Source organism: Misgurnus anguillicaudatus, chromosome 6 (genome assembly GCF_027580225.2).
Source record: "Misgurnus anguillicaudatus chromosome 6, ASM2758022v2, whole genome shotgun sequence".
In the NCBI taxonomy this organism is placed as follows: domain Eukaryota; kingdom Metazoa; phylum Chordata; class Actinopteri; order Cypriniformes; family Cobitidae; genus Misgurnus; species Misgurnus anguillicaudatus.
This window is the reverse complement of record NC_073342.2, coordinates 12999080-13017387: the sequence shown is the minus strand read 5'-3', so window position 1 is coordinate 13017387 and position 18308 is coordinate 12999080. Positions and strand designations below refer to the sequence as shown.

At 39.6% G+C, this 18308-nt stretch overlaps 1 protein-coding gene across 3 annotated transcripts in view; it reads left to right on the top strand.

The window, feature by feature from the left end:
* furinb (furin (paired basic amino acid cleaving enzyme) b) overlaps nt 1–18308 on the top strand; it is a 208944-nt gene that overhangs the window by 136704 nt on the left and 53932 nt on the right. For all 3 annotated transcript variants that reach the window (XR_012370017.1, XM_073868537.1, XM_073868536.1), the window contains exons 7-10: nt 118–206; nt 1911–2083; nt 9321–9533; nt 11721–11821. Coding sequence is in view for 2 of the 3 variants with exons in the window: in XM_073868537.1 (XP_073724638.1) it covers nt 118–206; nt 1911–2083; nt 9321–9533; nt 11721–11821 (576 nt within the window). In the remaining variant the exon portion in view is untranslated. The remainder of the gene's footprint in view (nt 1–117; nt 207–1910; nt 2084–9320; nt 9534–11720; nt 11822–18308) is intronic.

Sequence of the window (18308 nt, the reverse complement as noted above, 5' to 3'; positions counted from 1 at the left end):
AGCTGAACTGGATGTGAAATGGGCAGAGGCCCATTCCTTGGTGCATCAAAGCTGTTACAAAGGCAAAGCAAGTCGTCATGCTGCCATGCCAACATCTGTATCTCTTTGTCTCTCCAGGCACGGGACTCGTTGCGCCGGAGAGGTCGCGGCAGCAGCAAACAATGGCGTTTGTGGAGTGGGTGTGGCCTACAATGCCAAAATCGGAGGTAAGCGAAGAGTAGGATGGATTCAGGTTGAATGTGCACATATAAAGTAAACTACGGTCAGGCTTATGCTGCGTTTACACAAACTGCGTTTGAGGCGTCAAAATCGCATCTACCGCGCATAGTTTGCCGCTTGAACAGTTTGAATACATTCACGCGTCTAGAGCGAAGAAGACGCGCGGAAAAGCAAGCATTTGATGCGCGTCAGAGGGAAAATCTGCTTCTTGTGGGAGGGCCAAGTGTGGTTGTCTATTTGCAAGATGGCTGATGTTGATCGTGCATTTATTGAGAGTTACCGGTTTGTATTTGGTCACCTTACTATAGGGGGAAAATAAACAGCGCGGGTCTATAAACGTCACGTGACTCAAAAGTGAAATGTGTATTTACAACTTACCAGGTTGCCCAATGTCCTCACTGACACTCTTCCAAGCGAGGTCCTTTTTATTTCTGTCTCTATAGAAATAAGAACTTGTGTCGTATAGCTCCAGGTGACTGCTCACGGACAATATCAAGCGTTCCTTCATGTTGAATGAGTGACTCCGAGCGAGGCTGCCGCCACCAAAAGTTAACATTTTTCAACTCGGGCGTCAGCCGCAAATTCACATCAAAAGCAAAAAGCACCATTCATGCGTACCGCGCCAGACGCTCAATCCGCGCAAACTAGACGTGCGAATGAGGCAGAATTGCGTCTACCGTGGCAGGCCAAACGCCTCATCCACATCGCGAGACCTCCAGACGCGCGTCAGTGCGTCTTCACATTGACTTAACATTGAAATCACTCACGCTTCACGCCTCAGCTACCGCGGCTGGTGTAAACGCAGCATTAGCGATCAGACATTAAACACTTAGAACGTGTGCATTGCACTAGCAACATAAAGGTCATGGATTCGATCCCAGGTAACACACATACTGATAAAAAAAGTGAATTTGGATAAAATGCATAAATGTAAATGCATCTCGTGACTGATGTCTTCATGCAGCTCCATACTACTCTGAAACACTTCATCTTTCAATAACAAAACACATTGATTGGGCTCCACTTTCTCAGTGGGTTCCCAAAATATCTTTGGTATTCAGATCACATTTCACCATTGGCCAGCCATTACTGCAGCCAGAAACAAATTGGCCATTTTTTATTGTAATGCATTCATTTTAAAGAACTATTTCACATTTTATATACAAATGATGGCGATTAGGCAGAGGGCAAGTCTGCATGTGATTTCTCTTGCTTTTGTGTGGGTATTTTTGTAATGAAAAGATGTTTTGATGCCCTTGCGTGTCCATATGTCTGTAATAAACACAAGGCACCAGATGTTGATTAAATTGGCCGCTGGGTTGTGTATGTATGTGTGTTTATGTGGGCGATGTGACTGTAAATCCAGTCGCTAGAATTATTAATTACCTGTAAACCAAAACGGCCACAGAATCATTCTTACTAATTGCATGGCCTGCTTTATTTTACACTGACTTTATACCAGACATATTATACCAACTTTATGTTTAGCGACATCAAATCTGGTCCAATTAACATTTTATTCTTGAACCATGAATCACTCACACATGCCCCTACAATGAGTCATATAGTTTTTACAATTCTTATTTGTTTTAGTCTTATTTAAATATCCAAACCACCCACTTTTTCCCATCGTCTCTGAAATGATATCGTGCTTATCGTGTTTTCTCAATCTGTCTTCATTCTCCATGCAGGTGTGCGGATGTTGGACGGAGAGGTAACAGATGTTGTGGAGGCTCAGTCTCTGAGCATGAACTCCCAGCATATCCACATTTACAGCGCCAGCTGGGGCCCAGAGGATGATGGGAAGACGGTGGACGGCCCTGCCAAGCTGGCCAAAGAGGCTTTCCTGCAGGGGGTCACCGAAGTGAGTATAACACTTCCATCAGGTCATCCGAGCAGGTTTCAGATCAGCTAAATGTGTCACAGATCCTGTCTGATATAATCAACGCACCTGTGAGAGGAACAGGGCTGTAGATGTCATTGCCTATTGAAATGTGTCTATGGAGAGAACTGAGAAGGAAGGGCACTACTAGTAGTAAGGATTAGGAAAACTTTTTAGTTTATTATAGTGGGCTGTGAGGGTAAGCAGTCTTTTAATGCATCATTGGCACATTTAATCATGTTGACTTTTGGCCACATTAGGCACAACTGCATGTAATTTTCATCAAGAATGCAATCTCAGAATGCATTGTGAAAATTAGATCATGAAATTAATTATAACATTAATTTTAAAGTTGGTTATTTTTCAATACACTAAAGTACTGATACAAAACAGTATGAAGCAATTACACTCTTAGAACGGATGTGTTAAAACAACAAGTTAGTGTTGATTTTGGGACAACACACTAAATGCGTTGTCCCAGAATGCACCCATATCTGTGTTATTATTGAAACAACACATGTTGTGTTACTTTTAACACAACTTGTGTTTTATTTTAACTTAAAATCAACACAAAATTGCACATAATGTGTTAAAACCTTAACACAAAAAGATTATTAACACATCCTTTCTAAAGGGGGTCGCACACTGGCCGGGCAGCTCAGCGTCTAGGACAACTCGTAGGTATCGTAAACCGGAAGTGCACATTAAATAGCGCGAGCTTCGTCAGATAGCGTCTACTTCAAAATGCAAAATATACGTTAGCAGCCAATGTTAATCTTTTAATGATTTGTGACAAATATGACGTTATTTAATGTTAAACTATGTGAATGGCGCTCTGTGGCGCGACAGGGATTTGAGCAACTTCCTGAGTCGTAGTTGGGCGGCCTGGACAGGCGGCACCTGTCGGCGCCAGTGTGCGTATACTCGTAGAAAACCATGTGTTCGAGTTTTTAAGAACGGCGCTGAGCTGCGAGTCCTGTGTGCGACCTTCTTAAGAGTGTATAAACTGACTACCTGGTGTGTACCTGCATATTTATTTATGCTTATTAGACGGCTTGTTGGAATCATGTCATGTGCAGGTTTGTTACGTAAGATATAATGTATAGACGCGAAGCCGAAGGTCTTGTATCACACTGAAGGGTCTTATTTCATGATAACATAATTTTCCCGCTTATTACACAGCTATTTACATCTTAAAAGAATAGTTCACCCAAAAATGAAAATTCTGTCATCATTTTCTCACTCATATGTTGTTACAAACCTGTATAAATTTTGTTGTTCTGATAAACACAAAGGAAGATAATTTGTATCAACATGTAAATGTATTAATATCTGTAACCAAACCGTTCATGGACCTCATTTACTTCCATAGTATTATTTTTAAGTGCATGGCGTCCACAAACGGTTTGGTTACAAACATTTCTCTAAATATCTTCCTTCGTGTTCATCAGAACAACAAAATTTATATAGGTTTGTAGCAACATGAGAGTGACTAAATGATGACAGTATTTTTGGGTGAACTATCCCTTTAAGTAAGGTAGAGAACATTAAATATTGATTTAAAACATTTTATTTGCTCAAAATATGTCAAAATTATTTGCAGCATCCAGTGTGTTATTAGTTTTGAGCGGTTGTTATTTCAGATAAAAAATAGATTGCATTGTTTATCTTGCATAATCTTTATTTAAAGGCAGGGTCCATGATCTCTGAAAGCCAGTGTTGACGTTTGAAATCACGTAAACAAACACGCCCCTACCCCAATAGAATCTGGACCTTCTTTTGATAGACCCGCCCTACACATATGCAACCCAGGCACAATGTTGTTTAGTACAGTGGTTCCCAAACTTTTTCAGCGTGCGGCCCCCCCTTGTGTACAGTGCATTCCTTCCTGCCCCCCAAAGAAAATTTGTGACAAAAAACTCAACATTTTAATAAAAAAAACATTAAATTATACAAAAAAGTAGTGCTTTGGGTTAGTAGCCTTATTTTTTTAGGTTAAATTACACAGAATTCATGATAAATTAATGTATTTCATAAAATGTCATAAAACTGGGGCCCCCCGGCACCATCTCGCGGCCCCCCTGGGGGCCCCAACCCCCAGTTTGAAAACCATTGGTTTAGTAGACACGCCCCTTATTCAAGGTTCCCACGGGTCCTTAAAATCTTTGAAAGTTTGTGAATCTGGCATAGTTGTGTTTGACACATGAAAACGTCTCAGGTTACGTATGTAACTGTTGTTCCCTGAGAAGGGAACGAGATGCTGCGTCTCCCTTGCCATACTTCCTGCATCCCTGTAACGCCGTCTTTGGCATTATTTCAGATAGCGATATACTCCCTGGCACCCGCGTTACCCTGTCTGTGTCGTTAAGCCTCACCATCGTAAGGGAAGTGTAACACTGTATCTTAAGAGGTAACACAATGTAACCTTGTGCTTACTTAAAATGTGTCCCCACATTTAGTCCTTGAATTTTGGGTATTGGACCTGGAAAGTCCTAGAAAGGTCCTTGAATTTGACTAAGGTTTGGGAACCCTGCCTACCCCAATAGATTTTTGACCTTTTTTTGATAAACCCGCCCCACACATACGCAACACCTGCAAGAATGTCAGTTAGTAGACACGCCTCTTTCTGCTGATTGGCTACAAGTGTGTTTTGGTAGCCGACCTGACTCCCTTTTCCAAAACGTTTTACAGAAATCGTGAACTCCGCTTTAAAATGATTTCTCATGCACTTTGTCGGCTGTTTGTAAAGCGACTATCTATGCAGTCAATATAAAGAATTTTAAATCAGTCGCTTGCGAAGTTCAATGATTCCCTTAGCAGACAGCTGCCCATACTATGTTTTGCAACAAAGCTTAAATATTTAGAGAGATCTTGACAGCAGATAAAGATTTGTTTACCATTTACGTTTTTTAATATGATAATTTTTCTTGCGTGGCCATCTATTGTCAGTTTATAACTACTTCAAAGTTCAAAAACTATTAAAAGTTTCACAGTTTCAGCATCCAGACTATGCAATGTGAATACGAAAATGAGTTTGTTTATTCTGTTATTTCAACATTTGTCTGTCTCATTGCCTGCATTTTCTTATTTTCTTTTCGATTCTCTTTTTGTGGTGTATTGTAAGGCATGCGCCACCATTAACATTCTTGATATGTACTGTAGGGTTATGCATTTGAATACCCGTCACACACCAAGAGTTTTTAATGCGGTCACGGTTATAAATGATGCCTTAAATTATACGGCTTGTTGAGGAGAGGTGTGCCATTACTTTTCTAAGAAGTCAGACTCACTGTTTTAATAAGATTTATACTGAAGCAGGGATTCAAGCCATTTATATACAGAAACTTGGGAACACCTTAGCAACCACATATCAGCATCCTTACATTTATTCATGACACCTTAGCAACCACATATCATCACCCTGACAACCCCTTTGACACTTTTGACATCATTGCAGTGAGTTTTGCATGGGCACGCAAGGCTGAAATCAAATTCGGTCTATGTCTAATTTCAATTTTCTATTTATTCAGCTTCCCTTTATAAATGTTAATCAGCTCCCGCGTGTGTTTTTGTGCTATGAAGTGTTTCAAACCATATGCTCGCAATCTCCTTCCTTTTCCGACTCCACGACCTCACGGAAAACGTCAAAGCAGAGAAAATTCACAGTTCCCCTCACAGTCACACATGAAACGATCTGACAGACGTTCGAAACAGAGGTTGGCAAAGCTTAGATTATCCTCGATGAGTAATTTTGGGAAATAACTTGAATGGAATTACATCCTAATCACCAGCTTTTACCTCGCACTTCAGAAAGTATTATCCGTTTGGACACGGCGAGAAAAGAGCGTGTCATGTTTGCAGGGTGCGATTTGTGAAAAAATCATAGGGAGGATGTTTTTCAAATATTGTTATTATGACAATAAATGATGAACTACAGGCTTATATTGACTTTTCAGGGTATTAAGCTATTTCCTGTAACTGTTAAAACAAAATATGTATAGAATTGTACTACTCACACGTGCCCTAAGCGAGATTCTAACCTCATTGGTCTGGCATGAGAGTCGGATGCTCTCTAACATCCGTCGCTAGGGCACTATTTAAGGTTGGGGAGTGAGGTTTAATTTTACTGCACATCTCTCATTGACTAGCTGGCCTCTGTTACAAAAACTTAAAGGGGACATATCATGAAAATCTGACTTTTTCCATGTTTAAGTGCTATAATTAGGACAAACCCAGAATCTTATTTCTGGTAAACCATTCTCTGCATGCATGTGAAAAAATAGGTCATTAAAATTTGGCTCCCCTTGTGATGTCAGAAGGGGATAATACCGCCTCTTAATCTGCACTATAGAGGGTATGCACGTGACATCACCTTTTTGAAAGTGACTGCGGTTACGCCCACTGAGTGGCAGAAGACAGAGCGGCAGAATGAGTGTACAGTGTGAAATCAGTGAAAACGCGTCTAAATGGGAAAAAGCTGTTGTTCGATAGACTGTACTAACAGATTAACAAGAATTCGGAGCTTTCGTTTTACAGACTGACAAAAAACACCGAAGGGAGAAGTAAATAGATCGTTCATGCCAACGTCCACAGACCACAGGTGGGTTGACAAGTTGCTAGGGTCACTATCAAGCAGAGGGTTTGTATTTGTATTTTATCCATGTTCTTCTTTGGAAAACATACATTCCAAAGCATATTATCATAATTTTTACTCTATTACATTTCATAAATAATTGCTTTTTGTTTCACATTTAATATTTAAGTACATGAACGTAATTTTACTCAAGTAAAAGTACACAATTTTAATGTAGTTAGGTATTAAATCAATTTTAATATGCAATAGTAGCCTCTTATGGAACGGCTGAAATTCCACAAGGGGGCGTATTTGTTCCTCAGACGTTGCACAATGAACGTGACATCCGAATATATTCATTATAAACCGTGAATGTAAAGTGAAATTCTAACGAATGTCCGTTAGTGAACTAACTGTTTACAGTATTTATACCGTAATTCGGTCAGAAACGTCAAGATTGTGAGATGAACAAATCGTTTTGGATTAAAAGGCTTGGATATTCCATTTCCTTGGACTTTTGGGGATTTATGAACAATTTGTTTTGGACAATTTCACCGAAGGGGATTTTGGGGAAGATTTTGAAGGTAAGTAAATATCCTAAATCGGCGCCGCCCGATTTAGGTAACTAACAACTAGATTACAGTTTTATGACTACTATAAATCATATGATGCTTTCTGTGTGCGCTTAATGGAATCCCGAAAGTCTAAGCTTTCAAACGATGTGCCGCATGACAGTATACTTTGAAGATTTAATGCTTCAAAGTTACAATGACGTTTATGCAGCCTCACGTGCAAGGGAGGGGGTGTGCCGTGTACGGCACGGTGTTCCTTATCAGGTTAAAGAATACACAGTATGATTCTATGCTATAGAATGTAGTGAAGTAATGTTTTCCCAATACAAACACCCTAATAAGGCACAGATGCTTGGAAAATGTAACAAAGTATTGTCCACCTCTGCTATCAAGTCCAACTAAATTCAATTTAAGCTGATAATTGTCAGTTTTACTGGCATTTTCGCAGCAGTCGCTATGAAAACCAGCCATTTTGTTTAACATTTGCCACTCAACAGGACGAGTTCCGGTCACGTGGAAAAGTGACGTCAATGCATGCCCTCTATTCAGCCACGCCACTGCCATTTAGTGCAGACATCAACTCATTTGCATTTTAAAGGACACACCCAAAACGGCACATTTTTGCTCACATGCTATAATAAATTATCTAGATGGTATTTTGTACTTCACATATGTACTCTAGGGACACCAAAGATTTATTTGACATCTTAAAGTCTTGTGAAATGTGCCCCCTTTTAATAAAACAATTATGCAACCTGAACTGTACATGCCTCGAATCTTAAAAATGTTCCCTGTGTGAGTATGTGTGAAGGTCGACCTCTTATATGTGAAATTGCACTGTTGACCGTTACCACGTCTGTAATTCCCATATGGTATTTTGTTCAAGAAATGAGTAGTAGGTATCAAATCAGCTCTAACCAAAATATTTCGGAAATTAGGGGTTTTCTTATGCACTACACAAAGAGGTGTCAAAACATTTCTTGAGATTAGGATCACTCTCAACAATATGCCAATGTTTCAATAAAAAGATGCAGGGATATAAAGACCAGAGGGAGGGATAATCCCCCCACACACACAAATCGCACCCATGCATGTATGAAAGCCAAAAGGAGGTTACTTTTTTAGAATGGCACCTGCCATCTATTGTACAGTAAACATGCCCCTGATCGCATTGCATGCTTTTGTCAGAGGTGGATTAGATATAATTAATCCTTTGTTTTTTTTTTCTGTATGAGCTATGGCATTTAACTAAAGGCATGTTGAATTCGTCGCTGATGATGTAATTTACTCAAATTGCATTTCTTATAAACATCTGTCTCAGCAGTGTGACTTGGAGAGTCATTCTTGCTCGTCAGTCCTAAAATTCATTCCTAAAATTGCGAACCAGATTGCGGCAACGCAAACAAACAAACCATTTATGGCCACAATAATCTTAAGGCATTCAGCTGTGAATATTGCCCATATGGAAGGCAGAAGATAGAAAGGAAAACTTTAATCAAATTCTGCAGACTTGCTCCACTGCGGCGAAAGAGGAGACTGATTTATGAGAAAAAGAAAAGTGGCATTTTGTCAGGTGTCCAACCATTTTTAATAAAGCGTAAAATACAGCAGATTTCAGCGTGCAGAGGTCACGTATTGGTTTTAAATTAATCATGACAGTCATAATTGGCTCCTTCAATTGGATTTTTCTGGGTTATTGTATTTTATACGAGGTCTGTGTGCACGGAGCATGATGGCGCTACACAAATGTTTAATTGATAAATATATTAGTCTCCCATGGCTAGACATTTGAGCATTAACATTAAGACTATTGGCAGTCTATTCTGGCCATCTGGTAGGCATGATTGAATGTTTTTGGATTTGTTTTTGAAATAAACAGTGCTGCAGTGATCTGGCTGTACAGAAGACACTGAAAAAATCAGAAAAGTTGTGCAGACGTTCTGTCTGTCCAATAGTTAAAGATTGACAGTAATAACTTAATAAAGAATACACAGTTCTACTCGAATTCACTTGCTTATGAAAAAGAAAGCAGTATGTTGGCATTGACTCTACGTGCATGCTGTGTGTGTTTTAGGGTCGAGGCGGCCTGGGCTCCATCTTCGTGTGGGCATCGGGTAACGGAGGTCGTGAGAGAGACAGCTGCAACTGTGACGGATACACCAACAGCATCTACACCCTCTCCATTAGCAGCACCACACAGTACGGTAACGTACCGTGGTACAGCGAGGCCTGTTCCTCCACCCTCGCCACAACCTACAGCAGCGGAAACCTCAACGAGAAACAGATTGTGAGTATTTAACACTTTCATTATGTTGATCAACACACACTTAAAATAACCATCTATAGGTTTTTATAGTCATAGTTGCACACACACTATATATATATATATGCGTCTTTTGCAGCGATTTTTGTGTGAGCATATCAGTGAACACCCCTGACCACTCGGTGAGTTTCACGTCTTTGTAAATGAAACTTTAATGCATTTTAGGAAGGAAATCTGCAATTTATGCGGCGAAAGTGCGGTGTATTTAAAAAAAAATGCGACCGCCACATAAATATGCGGACATTGGCTGATTATCCGTTAAATCGTACGATCGCATAATCGCGTTTTTCTGGAGGGACTGATATGTTGCCCAGTCTGTGAAAACCCAGCCGAAGTCATTTTTCAACATAAAACCATCATTATGTGAAAATATAACCTTGGTATCTTTAATATTGACTAAGATCATGTCAAAGATTGTAATGTTGTAGACTTTGCATTGACTTGCCAATTATATATTTTTCATCCCCTAACTCTAACCCCAAAGAAACACTCACACTTTTTGCGTTTGTATATTTTTCATGAAAACATTATTTAGTATCTTAATTCCTCTGTTTTATATGAGAGAAAATGTGATCAATGTAGGATATTTTTAGTTTTACAGTCCTTGAGGGAGCATTTATTCTTCACAGTGTCTGCAAAACCTGATTCACACACACACACACACACACACACACACACACACACACACAGAAAAAGTGAATAGAAATTCGCTATTTCACATGCTAGCAATGTGAAGACACCCTGTACACCCTCAAATAAACACCCAGGAAGCCATTTCCAGTTATAATCAAATCTCTATAGAAAAATTAAACTTGACGCATAGTGTGAATGACCATGTCACAATCGCACAAGGAAAGTGAGCGATGGCGTGGCGTCCCGTTCATCTGTGAAGATGAAGTGTCAGCCAATGAAATGATTTCTACATCTGCCGCTGTGATTTCCTGCGGGTTTCGTGAAAAACAGCTCGGTGAATGTCATGAGACAGAAAATATCACTTTGGAAAACTTCTCCATAGCAGATGATGCTCGGAGGCGCACGCATCTGCTTCCATCCCGGTCATTTTCTCTGGGGGTGGAAATAAAAAAACAAAAGAGGAATCCGGTGCCTTGCTCCTTTGGAAACCAAGTGATGGTGCAAGACACCGAGACGGCGATTTCGGAATACCAAACATGCTGCATTGCAGACTCTTTAGATCATGTTTTCAAGGATTTCTCTCTCTCTTTATATGACCTCACTTTACCTGCAAGCCGAATTTCAAATGGGCGTCACGGCCTGTTCTATCAGGGCGGCCAATTGGGCCAAAGATGGGAGTGTTATTCAGTATGCGTGTGTGTACTGTATGTGTGTTCGAACCCATAACCATTTGCACTGCTAACGCAGCTACAAGAATACTATACTAAGAAACCATACAGGGCTTCTTTTTGCAGTTTCATTATATATTCAGTGATAACTGTGAGGAAAGCGCGCTGTAGGTAGTTATCCATATTCTGTTTGAGTCTGCCATGCGGTCGTGTTTGCGTAAGCGATTCCAGATTTTTCAGGCAGGTTGATCCCTGTGCCAGCTCATTGAAGCTCATCTGAGACGCTTCGGATGGCTTCAGAGTGTTTGTTTGTTTGATGTCAAGTATTTCTCAGCGCGTTTGACTGTGATTGCTCCCCCCTCACTCTTCCGAGACCTCAGCGTTCCTTCAGCATGACAAAGGCAATAACAAATTCAATTTGAAAACGGACGCATTCTCGCCGGCAGGGGTGGGGCGGGATCTTTACGCGGGTGCGTGTTTGTATCAGAGCGGCGGTGACAGCGAGAAATAAAAAGAAGTAGAAGTAAAGTGTTAATGTGTATGAGTGTATGACAGCCAGGTGCTCTCCTGTGTGTGCTGTGATGGCCCTGTTGCCTCAGGCAGGACTTTGTCTCATCCTGACCGCTGTCAATCACTCCAGTCTCCTACGGCATGATTAAAACCCCAAATTATCATGCGTGGGGGTGCCAGTCTGCAGTTTATCACACATATTTCATCACATGTGAATTAGGTTTTACTTCCCCGATATTCTCATCAATTTGATGGACTGCATGTATGTGTGTGATATATATAGACACAACCAGTGTCCTTCTGATGATGGTTGACCATCAGTATGTTTGTGTGTGCGCAGGTGACAACAGACCTCAGGAAGAAGTGCACAGACTCTCACACGGGCACGTCCGCCTCAGCTCCCCTGGCTGCCGGAATCATCGCTCTCGCTCTGGAGGCCAAGTGAGTGATGACAACATTGACACCCGTCTCCACACACACGCACACACACTCTACCCAGCCCACCGCTACTGTCAATCATCCAACCTCGTCAGTTAGACTTCATTACCTCGCACACATCATTTTCGGCCCCCCGACATCGGCCTGACACGAGGTGAGATGCAGAGAGACCGAGAACGGATGACAGCTGACATTGCACACTCTCCGTACGGGTCCAAATTGGCCCTGTGGCTCAGCAGACCCTTAGCATTAAGTCATTTTGCACACAAAAACAAAAGTCTGAAAGTCATTATGTTCTTATTCTCATCAAAGACCCTTTGGGGAAGTCGCGCCAGTAGGCGGCCATGTTTGCAACACCTACAGGAAGTTATTTGAGTGATGCAAAATTAAAGTCCTATCTACTCTCTAAATCTATCTACTCTCTAACCACCCCAGACGAAGTCCTTGCCACCCCTGTTGCCACCCCGCTAAAAACATTACACTGTTTGATTTTTATGAACATTTCTCAAATCTCCCAGCGGACGAGACTGTTGCTGCTTAGGCTTGTTCGACTTCATGCAGCGCCGCAAGAACCGACAGCCGGATGACGTCAAAGTTCCGATTTGAAAACAAACTCCTCCGTATGATTTCGCTCTCGCGGTACTTTGACGTAATCCGGCACCGCATGAAGTCGAACAAGCCTATTGGTTAAGCTGACACGCGGCTCCTTCGTGCCCAAAACATAACGCGACACCACACACAGGATCGATGAAGAGCGTTTTACTGGTATGTACGGCTTTTATTGGTATTAAATTAAACGAAGTACTGTTTTAACGGGAAGTAAGGAGACACTGTAGTGCTTAGCATTAATACTTCAATGAGCATTACTAGTCTTGTGAAACGGACTAATACTGTCACGCCTACATGAAGATGCTTAAAACAATAAAAACATGTCTTTAGCAAATGTTCAGCAACAATCACAGACATTAGGAAGCCTTATTCATATTGGAGCGTGTAATGCAGCATATTGAACTTAATAAAACCACCGTGGAGATGTAAACAGCGCCGCACACATTTTTCACGTCAGTTTGGGTGACTGGGTCTGAGAGGGTTGGATTATAATTTCACAAAGTCATCTGAAGCTATTCCATAGCTTAATGTGAGGGACAGAAGGCTATTAAATCATTACATTAAAGTTTACGAAAACTTGTTCCCTTCTCCCTAAACATAACATGTCTAGACGTCTTTAAGCAATTTTCCTTGTGTTGTTAAATAGGCTAGACCTCAATATACTTAGAGTTTGTCGTAATGTATTACTTTAGTATTTGTATTATTAGTAACGGTGTACTTATGGTAAATAATTACAAGCAAATTGTTCCAGATTTTGGTTTCTTCATGAGGTGTGTAACCAAGTTTTCCTTTGTATAGGGACAGCAGAATGAAGAGAAAAAGCGATATTACCAACTTCTTTCTAAAGAAGCAAAAGTCAGGTGCAGATCAGGGCCAAACAGATCCCACCCCAGTTGTTCTATTTTTGCTGTATACTTAATTCATATATAATTGTGTACATTTTGGAAAATAAACAACTTTAATTTAATCTGTATACATTTTGTGGAAAATAATTTATTTTAGTGTAATTGAACACTTTGTATATTGACCCCCCAAAATAATACCTTGCCACCCCTGTTTTAAAAGTCTAGCTCCGCCACTGAATTAAATCTGACATTAACTGTACCACAACTTTTGGTTGTTTCAGTATATGCAACTGTGTATAGATGCTTTCAGCAGCAACAACATAAACAAACTGCTTTTGTGTACCAAATGAAGAGTTTGGTTCCAAAACGCAATAAATCCATTTTGACAAATTTCAGTAAAAATGTGTTTTCTATACCAAGAAATTGGCAAGATAAAAACCACTATTTTCTTTTACAAACTTTCACATAGCATCTTTAGGTTATAATAACATAAAATATTTAAATCCATAATTTGATTTTCAAAGATTTATTATAAAAATGTATTATTTTTTCCACAAGTTTTTTTTTCAAATTGCTATAAATCTATTCAATCAGTATATAAATGTGCATTTATCTTTGCCATGTTATATTCATTTAGTTGACTAGTGGTATACACTGATTAAAAAAAGAAACATTAATGGCATAAATCAAAACACTTACTTTGTCATATTAAGAACATTGTCATTGCTGCTGTTATACTTGAGATGTCGTCGCTGAACTTTTTTGACCGCGATCAGCTGTAAAATGCTTGGTCCTGCTCGATTTTTGTTGGGTTCGCGTAAAATAAAAGTTTTTATAAGATCCCCTGGGGTCAATGTGTTAGCATAAGAGAGCTTGATGCTGTCTGGGGAAAAAGCAACCGGCATTTTCCGTCTCCCGAGTGCTTCTCACGTAAATTATTAGATGTTGATGGCTTAGGTTTCTTTCCAGTCACAGAAAACCACCACAGGTTTATCATTGCCATTAAAGTAATATTTTGCTTTTGTTTGTTTGTTGATCACAAAGTACAAGATTAGGAAAACTAGGATTCTGTGTACCCAATTCGCCGCCATTGTTTGTTTACATTGCGTGGAATGGTGCGCTGTAATTTGTGGAGCGGATTTATTGCGTTCTGTAGAAAAGGAGGAGTGGCGTTTGTCGCATTTTGGGAAAAAAGGGAGGAAAGATGACAGAATAACACGGCGGATATTGTATTTTGCGTAAAATTAAGAATTTACATTTAAATACTGACCTGATATAATGCTGATTTTGGCAGTAACTCATTTTTTTTTAAATGGCGTTTATCGTGTTTTGGAACCAAACTCTTCAAATGCAACTTCCGGTAGACTTCCAAATAGAATCGATAACAACAATCATTTTACAGTAGTTTATTTCTGATATCAGGGGAAATAAATAACAGGTAAATTACCTTCGTTCATGTATTATATCCAACATGCAGCAACTATCACACTGAGCTAATGTTACTGTGTAAAATGAATGTATACAATATTAGCCACAGGTCCTTGAATTCTTGCCTAGCTGCCAAACCTCCCCGCACAGCTGTTATCCAAGCTCGTCGTCTCCCTTTGTCTTTAGCAAATCAAAACATTTTATTTTCAACAACGTATTTGTTTCAGAGATCAGACGATAAATAAATACAGACAGGAAGTTCATTTCGGTTCATCCAATAAAACCATCTATTCATGAATATCAGCTGACGTCACTCACTTGTCTTCCGCCATTTTGAGTACCTGAAGTGGTTGCAAAAGAACTAAGCTATGCCTTCAATATGTTGTGAGCATCAAAATCACTATTTTTACAACACTAAGAAGGCTCAACACAACATGATACTTTGCTCGAAGTATCACCTGTGTCCCTACATGTGAACTCAAGCATTGAGAACATTGTTTGTGTACACAGAGTTTACTAAAAAGAAGGTTTTGAACAACTGACTTTGGTTGTTTTGGCGTCCGCTCGCCGCCATCTTGCCAGTCAATTTCCGAATTTGACGTAAGGAGGGAGGAGAGTAAAGATGGCTAGCTCCAAAAGCATAGTTCCATATGAATGCATAGATAATTTGTTGTTTTATCGCAAGTGAAAAACAATATTGATCGTCTAGTTGGAAAAGGAGCCTCATATGAGATTCATTCATTCGCATTCGGAGATCGATTCTTTATGTCTGTCAAAGTGGACGTCATAACAGCCAAAGTCAGTTGTTCAAAACCTTTCTTTTTAGTAAACTCTGTGTACACAAACGATGTTCTCAATGCTCGCGTTCATGTGTAGAGATCCAGGTGATACTTCGAGCAAAGTTTCATGTTGTGTCGAGCCTTCTTAGTGTTGTAAAAATAGTGATAGTTCGGTAGCAGCGGACAGCGGCTGGAAGAACGCATCAGGGATCGAGTAGGCACTCTAACCAAGATATTTTTTCAGTGCTTGTCAGTAGCCTACTGGTACTCGGTAGGTACTCAAGATGGCGGCAGACAACTGGAATAAAGTAAAAGGTCACATGACTGATATTCACGAATAGAGCCCGTCATCCAGAGTATTATCAGTCAACTAGGGGTGTTTTCGACTAAGGATTTACATATTCAAATCAGAATTGTCGAATCTTTCTATAGTTGACTGATAGTCGAATCATCAATGTGTGTGTGCATGTGTTGGGAGGGGGGCAGACTAGGTACAAATGGGTAACTTTTACTTTCTTTCACAAGCAGCACACAGAAACAACTTTCTGATAAAGTGACCAAAACTGTCTTTCAAGTGATAAAAGGAAGACAAAACTGACGATGCATTTATATATTTTTTAAGGTAAAATAGAAGGCAACATAAACATTTGTTAAATTATTTCTCATGACATTTTAAAGCCACGATCTACAGAACATCACACAAAAATATAACACAAAACATTTTGATAACTAAACCTAAAAAAATACAAATGTAATCCTGCGTTGGAAAACCCCGGCTAAAATTCAGCGATTTTATTTTATGTGGCGCGTCAAAGCAGTCATGACAAAAAAAAAAGACAAATGACATATAATTTGTGATTGTTAATGTAAATGATAACAACTTAGCTTTAAGCTACGTTTGCATGGAAACGATCTGAAAAGAAACTGCAAAAGTGGCGTTGCGTAATTACTTTTTATTGGGCGTTTATACAAGCGTTTTGAGGGGGAAATCTGCATGCACATGGTGACGCAAAAGTGTGTGATATTCGATGTAGTATGCACTCCAGGCGGCTAGGTGGCAATGTGAAGCACTGACTCACAACAACACCAAGTCCATGTGCCTGCGTACAACCTTCTTCCTGGTTCTCCCTGGTCTCGTCCAAAGCCGTCTGGTTTGCCTCTGACGAATTGGCGCCTTCTCTGATCAGTAATACTAGCTGTGAATATTTCGTACAACTGCTGGAAAGACTTGTATATTTATCAGAGCTGCTATGGCAACTTGAAGGTCCGACGTATAGAAATAATCCAACATGTTTGTTGTTATTTTCCTGAACTGGCGCATGCCTGTGACGTAAACGCCTACGCGATGAGAGCCACCGTGAGCAGACGGCAAAGCGTTTTTAAGATTTCCACTCTGAAGGGTGGTTTCACTTTTTTGCATTTTTAAGCCCCCAAAACGCTGTCGCCGTGTAAACGAAAGGCATATCCGATAAAATATTTTTACGTTTTCACCCTCGAGCGTTCTCATGTAAACATGCCCTTATATACAATTCATTAAACGTTAATTTATAACAAGAAAAACACTGAAATTAATTATTTTATAATACGCGTTATTATTTAGCACAGAAATACTGCTTGCTTACTTTGACTTTGATCATCTCTGTTTACACCTACAGAAACACCTGGTGATTCTTATGCTATTTATTTCAGGAATCTCTTTTCTATCATTTGAAAGTGAACACCGACCATAATATTAAATCACAAGAAAGACAGTCATGTCAGGCATAAAATGAGGTGCAGATATTTTCTGTGTCATCACCGAAATTTAAAGAAATGGCTTACGTGTTTTGTAGTTGAACTTTTGACAAGATAACCACCCTGTTTTAAATACATTGTAAAACTTATATCCGTCAAAAAACATACATTTTTTATGTTTAGTTTAATGAACTCCTAAATAGCAGAGAAGCAGAGCACCTAGCGCGTTCGGCTAAATTGCATGCGCCGGCACCATGGCCACCAAAATAGCGCAACATCGATACAATGAAAAGCAATCCAAAATTACAGAATTAGATCAGAATTTACGTTTATAATAAAAAATAATTAATAAAGTAAAGACAGAAGTAACAAGGTGCCGAACAAATATGTGCATAATGCCTGAAGTGCACGGAAACAAAACACAAGCCAAATAGATAAATCAGAAAACCCAGAGTGATTTATAAATAAAATAAAGAAATTATTAAAAGAACGAAAGTATAGCCAGAATTACCAGCTTTGTCTTTTAAATGTAGAAACAAAGAGGCAATGGTTTATTAACATAGAAACATATGGACGTGTAGCCCTGTCACAGGGGTTGTTGGATTTATTAACGCATTTTAAAAATATCTATTGAAAGCTACTTCTTCACATATTGTTTGCATAGTATTATCATAATATGCTGTATATAAATATATTGGGAAAAAACTGTTACATGTGAAATCAGATATTGTGCACCTATATACGGCCAAAATTGAATGATCCTCATTTAATAACACATCTGCAACGATTCGACGGTGAGATTGGTAGTCGAATCAGGATTCTCCTATCGATGCATCGAATCTTTAACTATTCGAGGTCAACCCTATATAGTCAACATTACGTTTTTGTGACCACGTGCACAGCAATATGACATAGGCGCGTAACCCCGATAGAGACGATCTTTATCGGTTGATAAATTTCTACCAGTTTATCATACTCACCCACCCCTAATGAGGATCAATAAAACAAACACCGCTCCTGACCAGCATATTTAAGGGCCTGTGCTGAGATCCTAAACTTTACTGTGAGTGATGATTCACATTTACACCTAAGAGA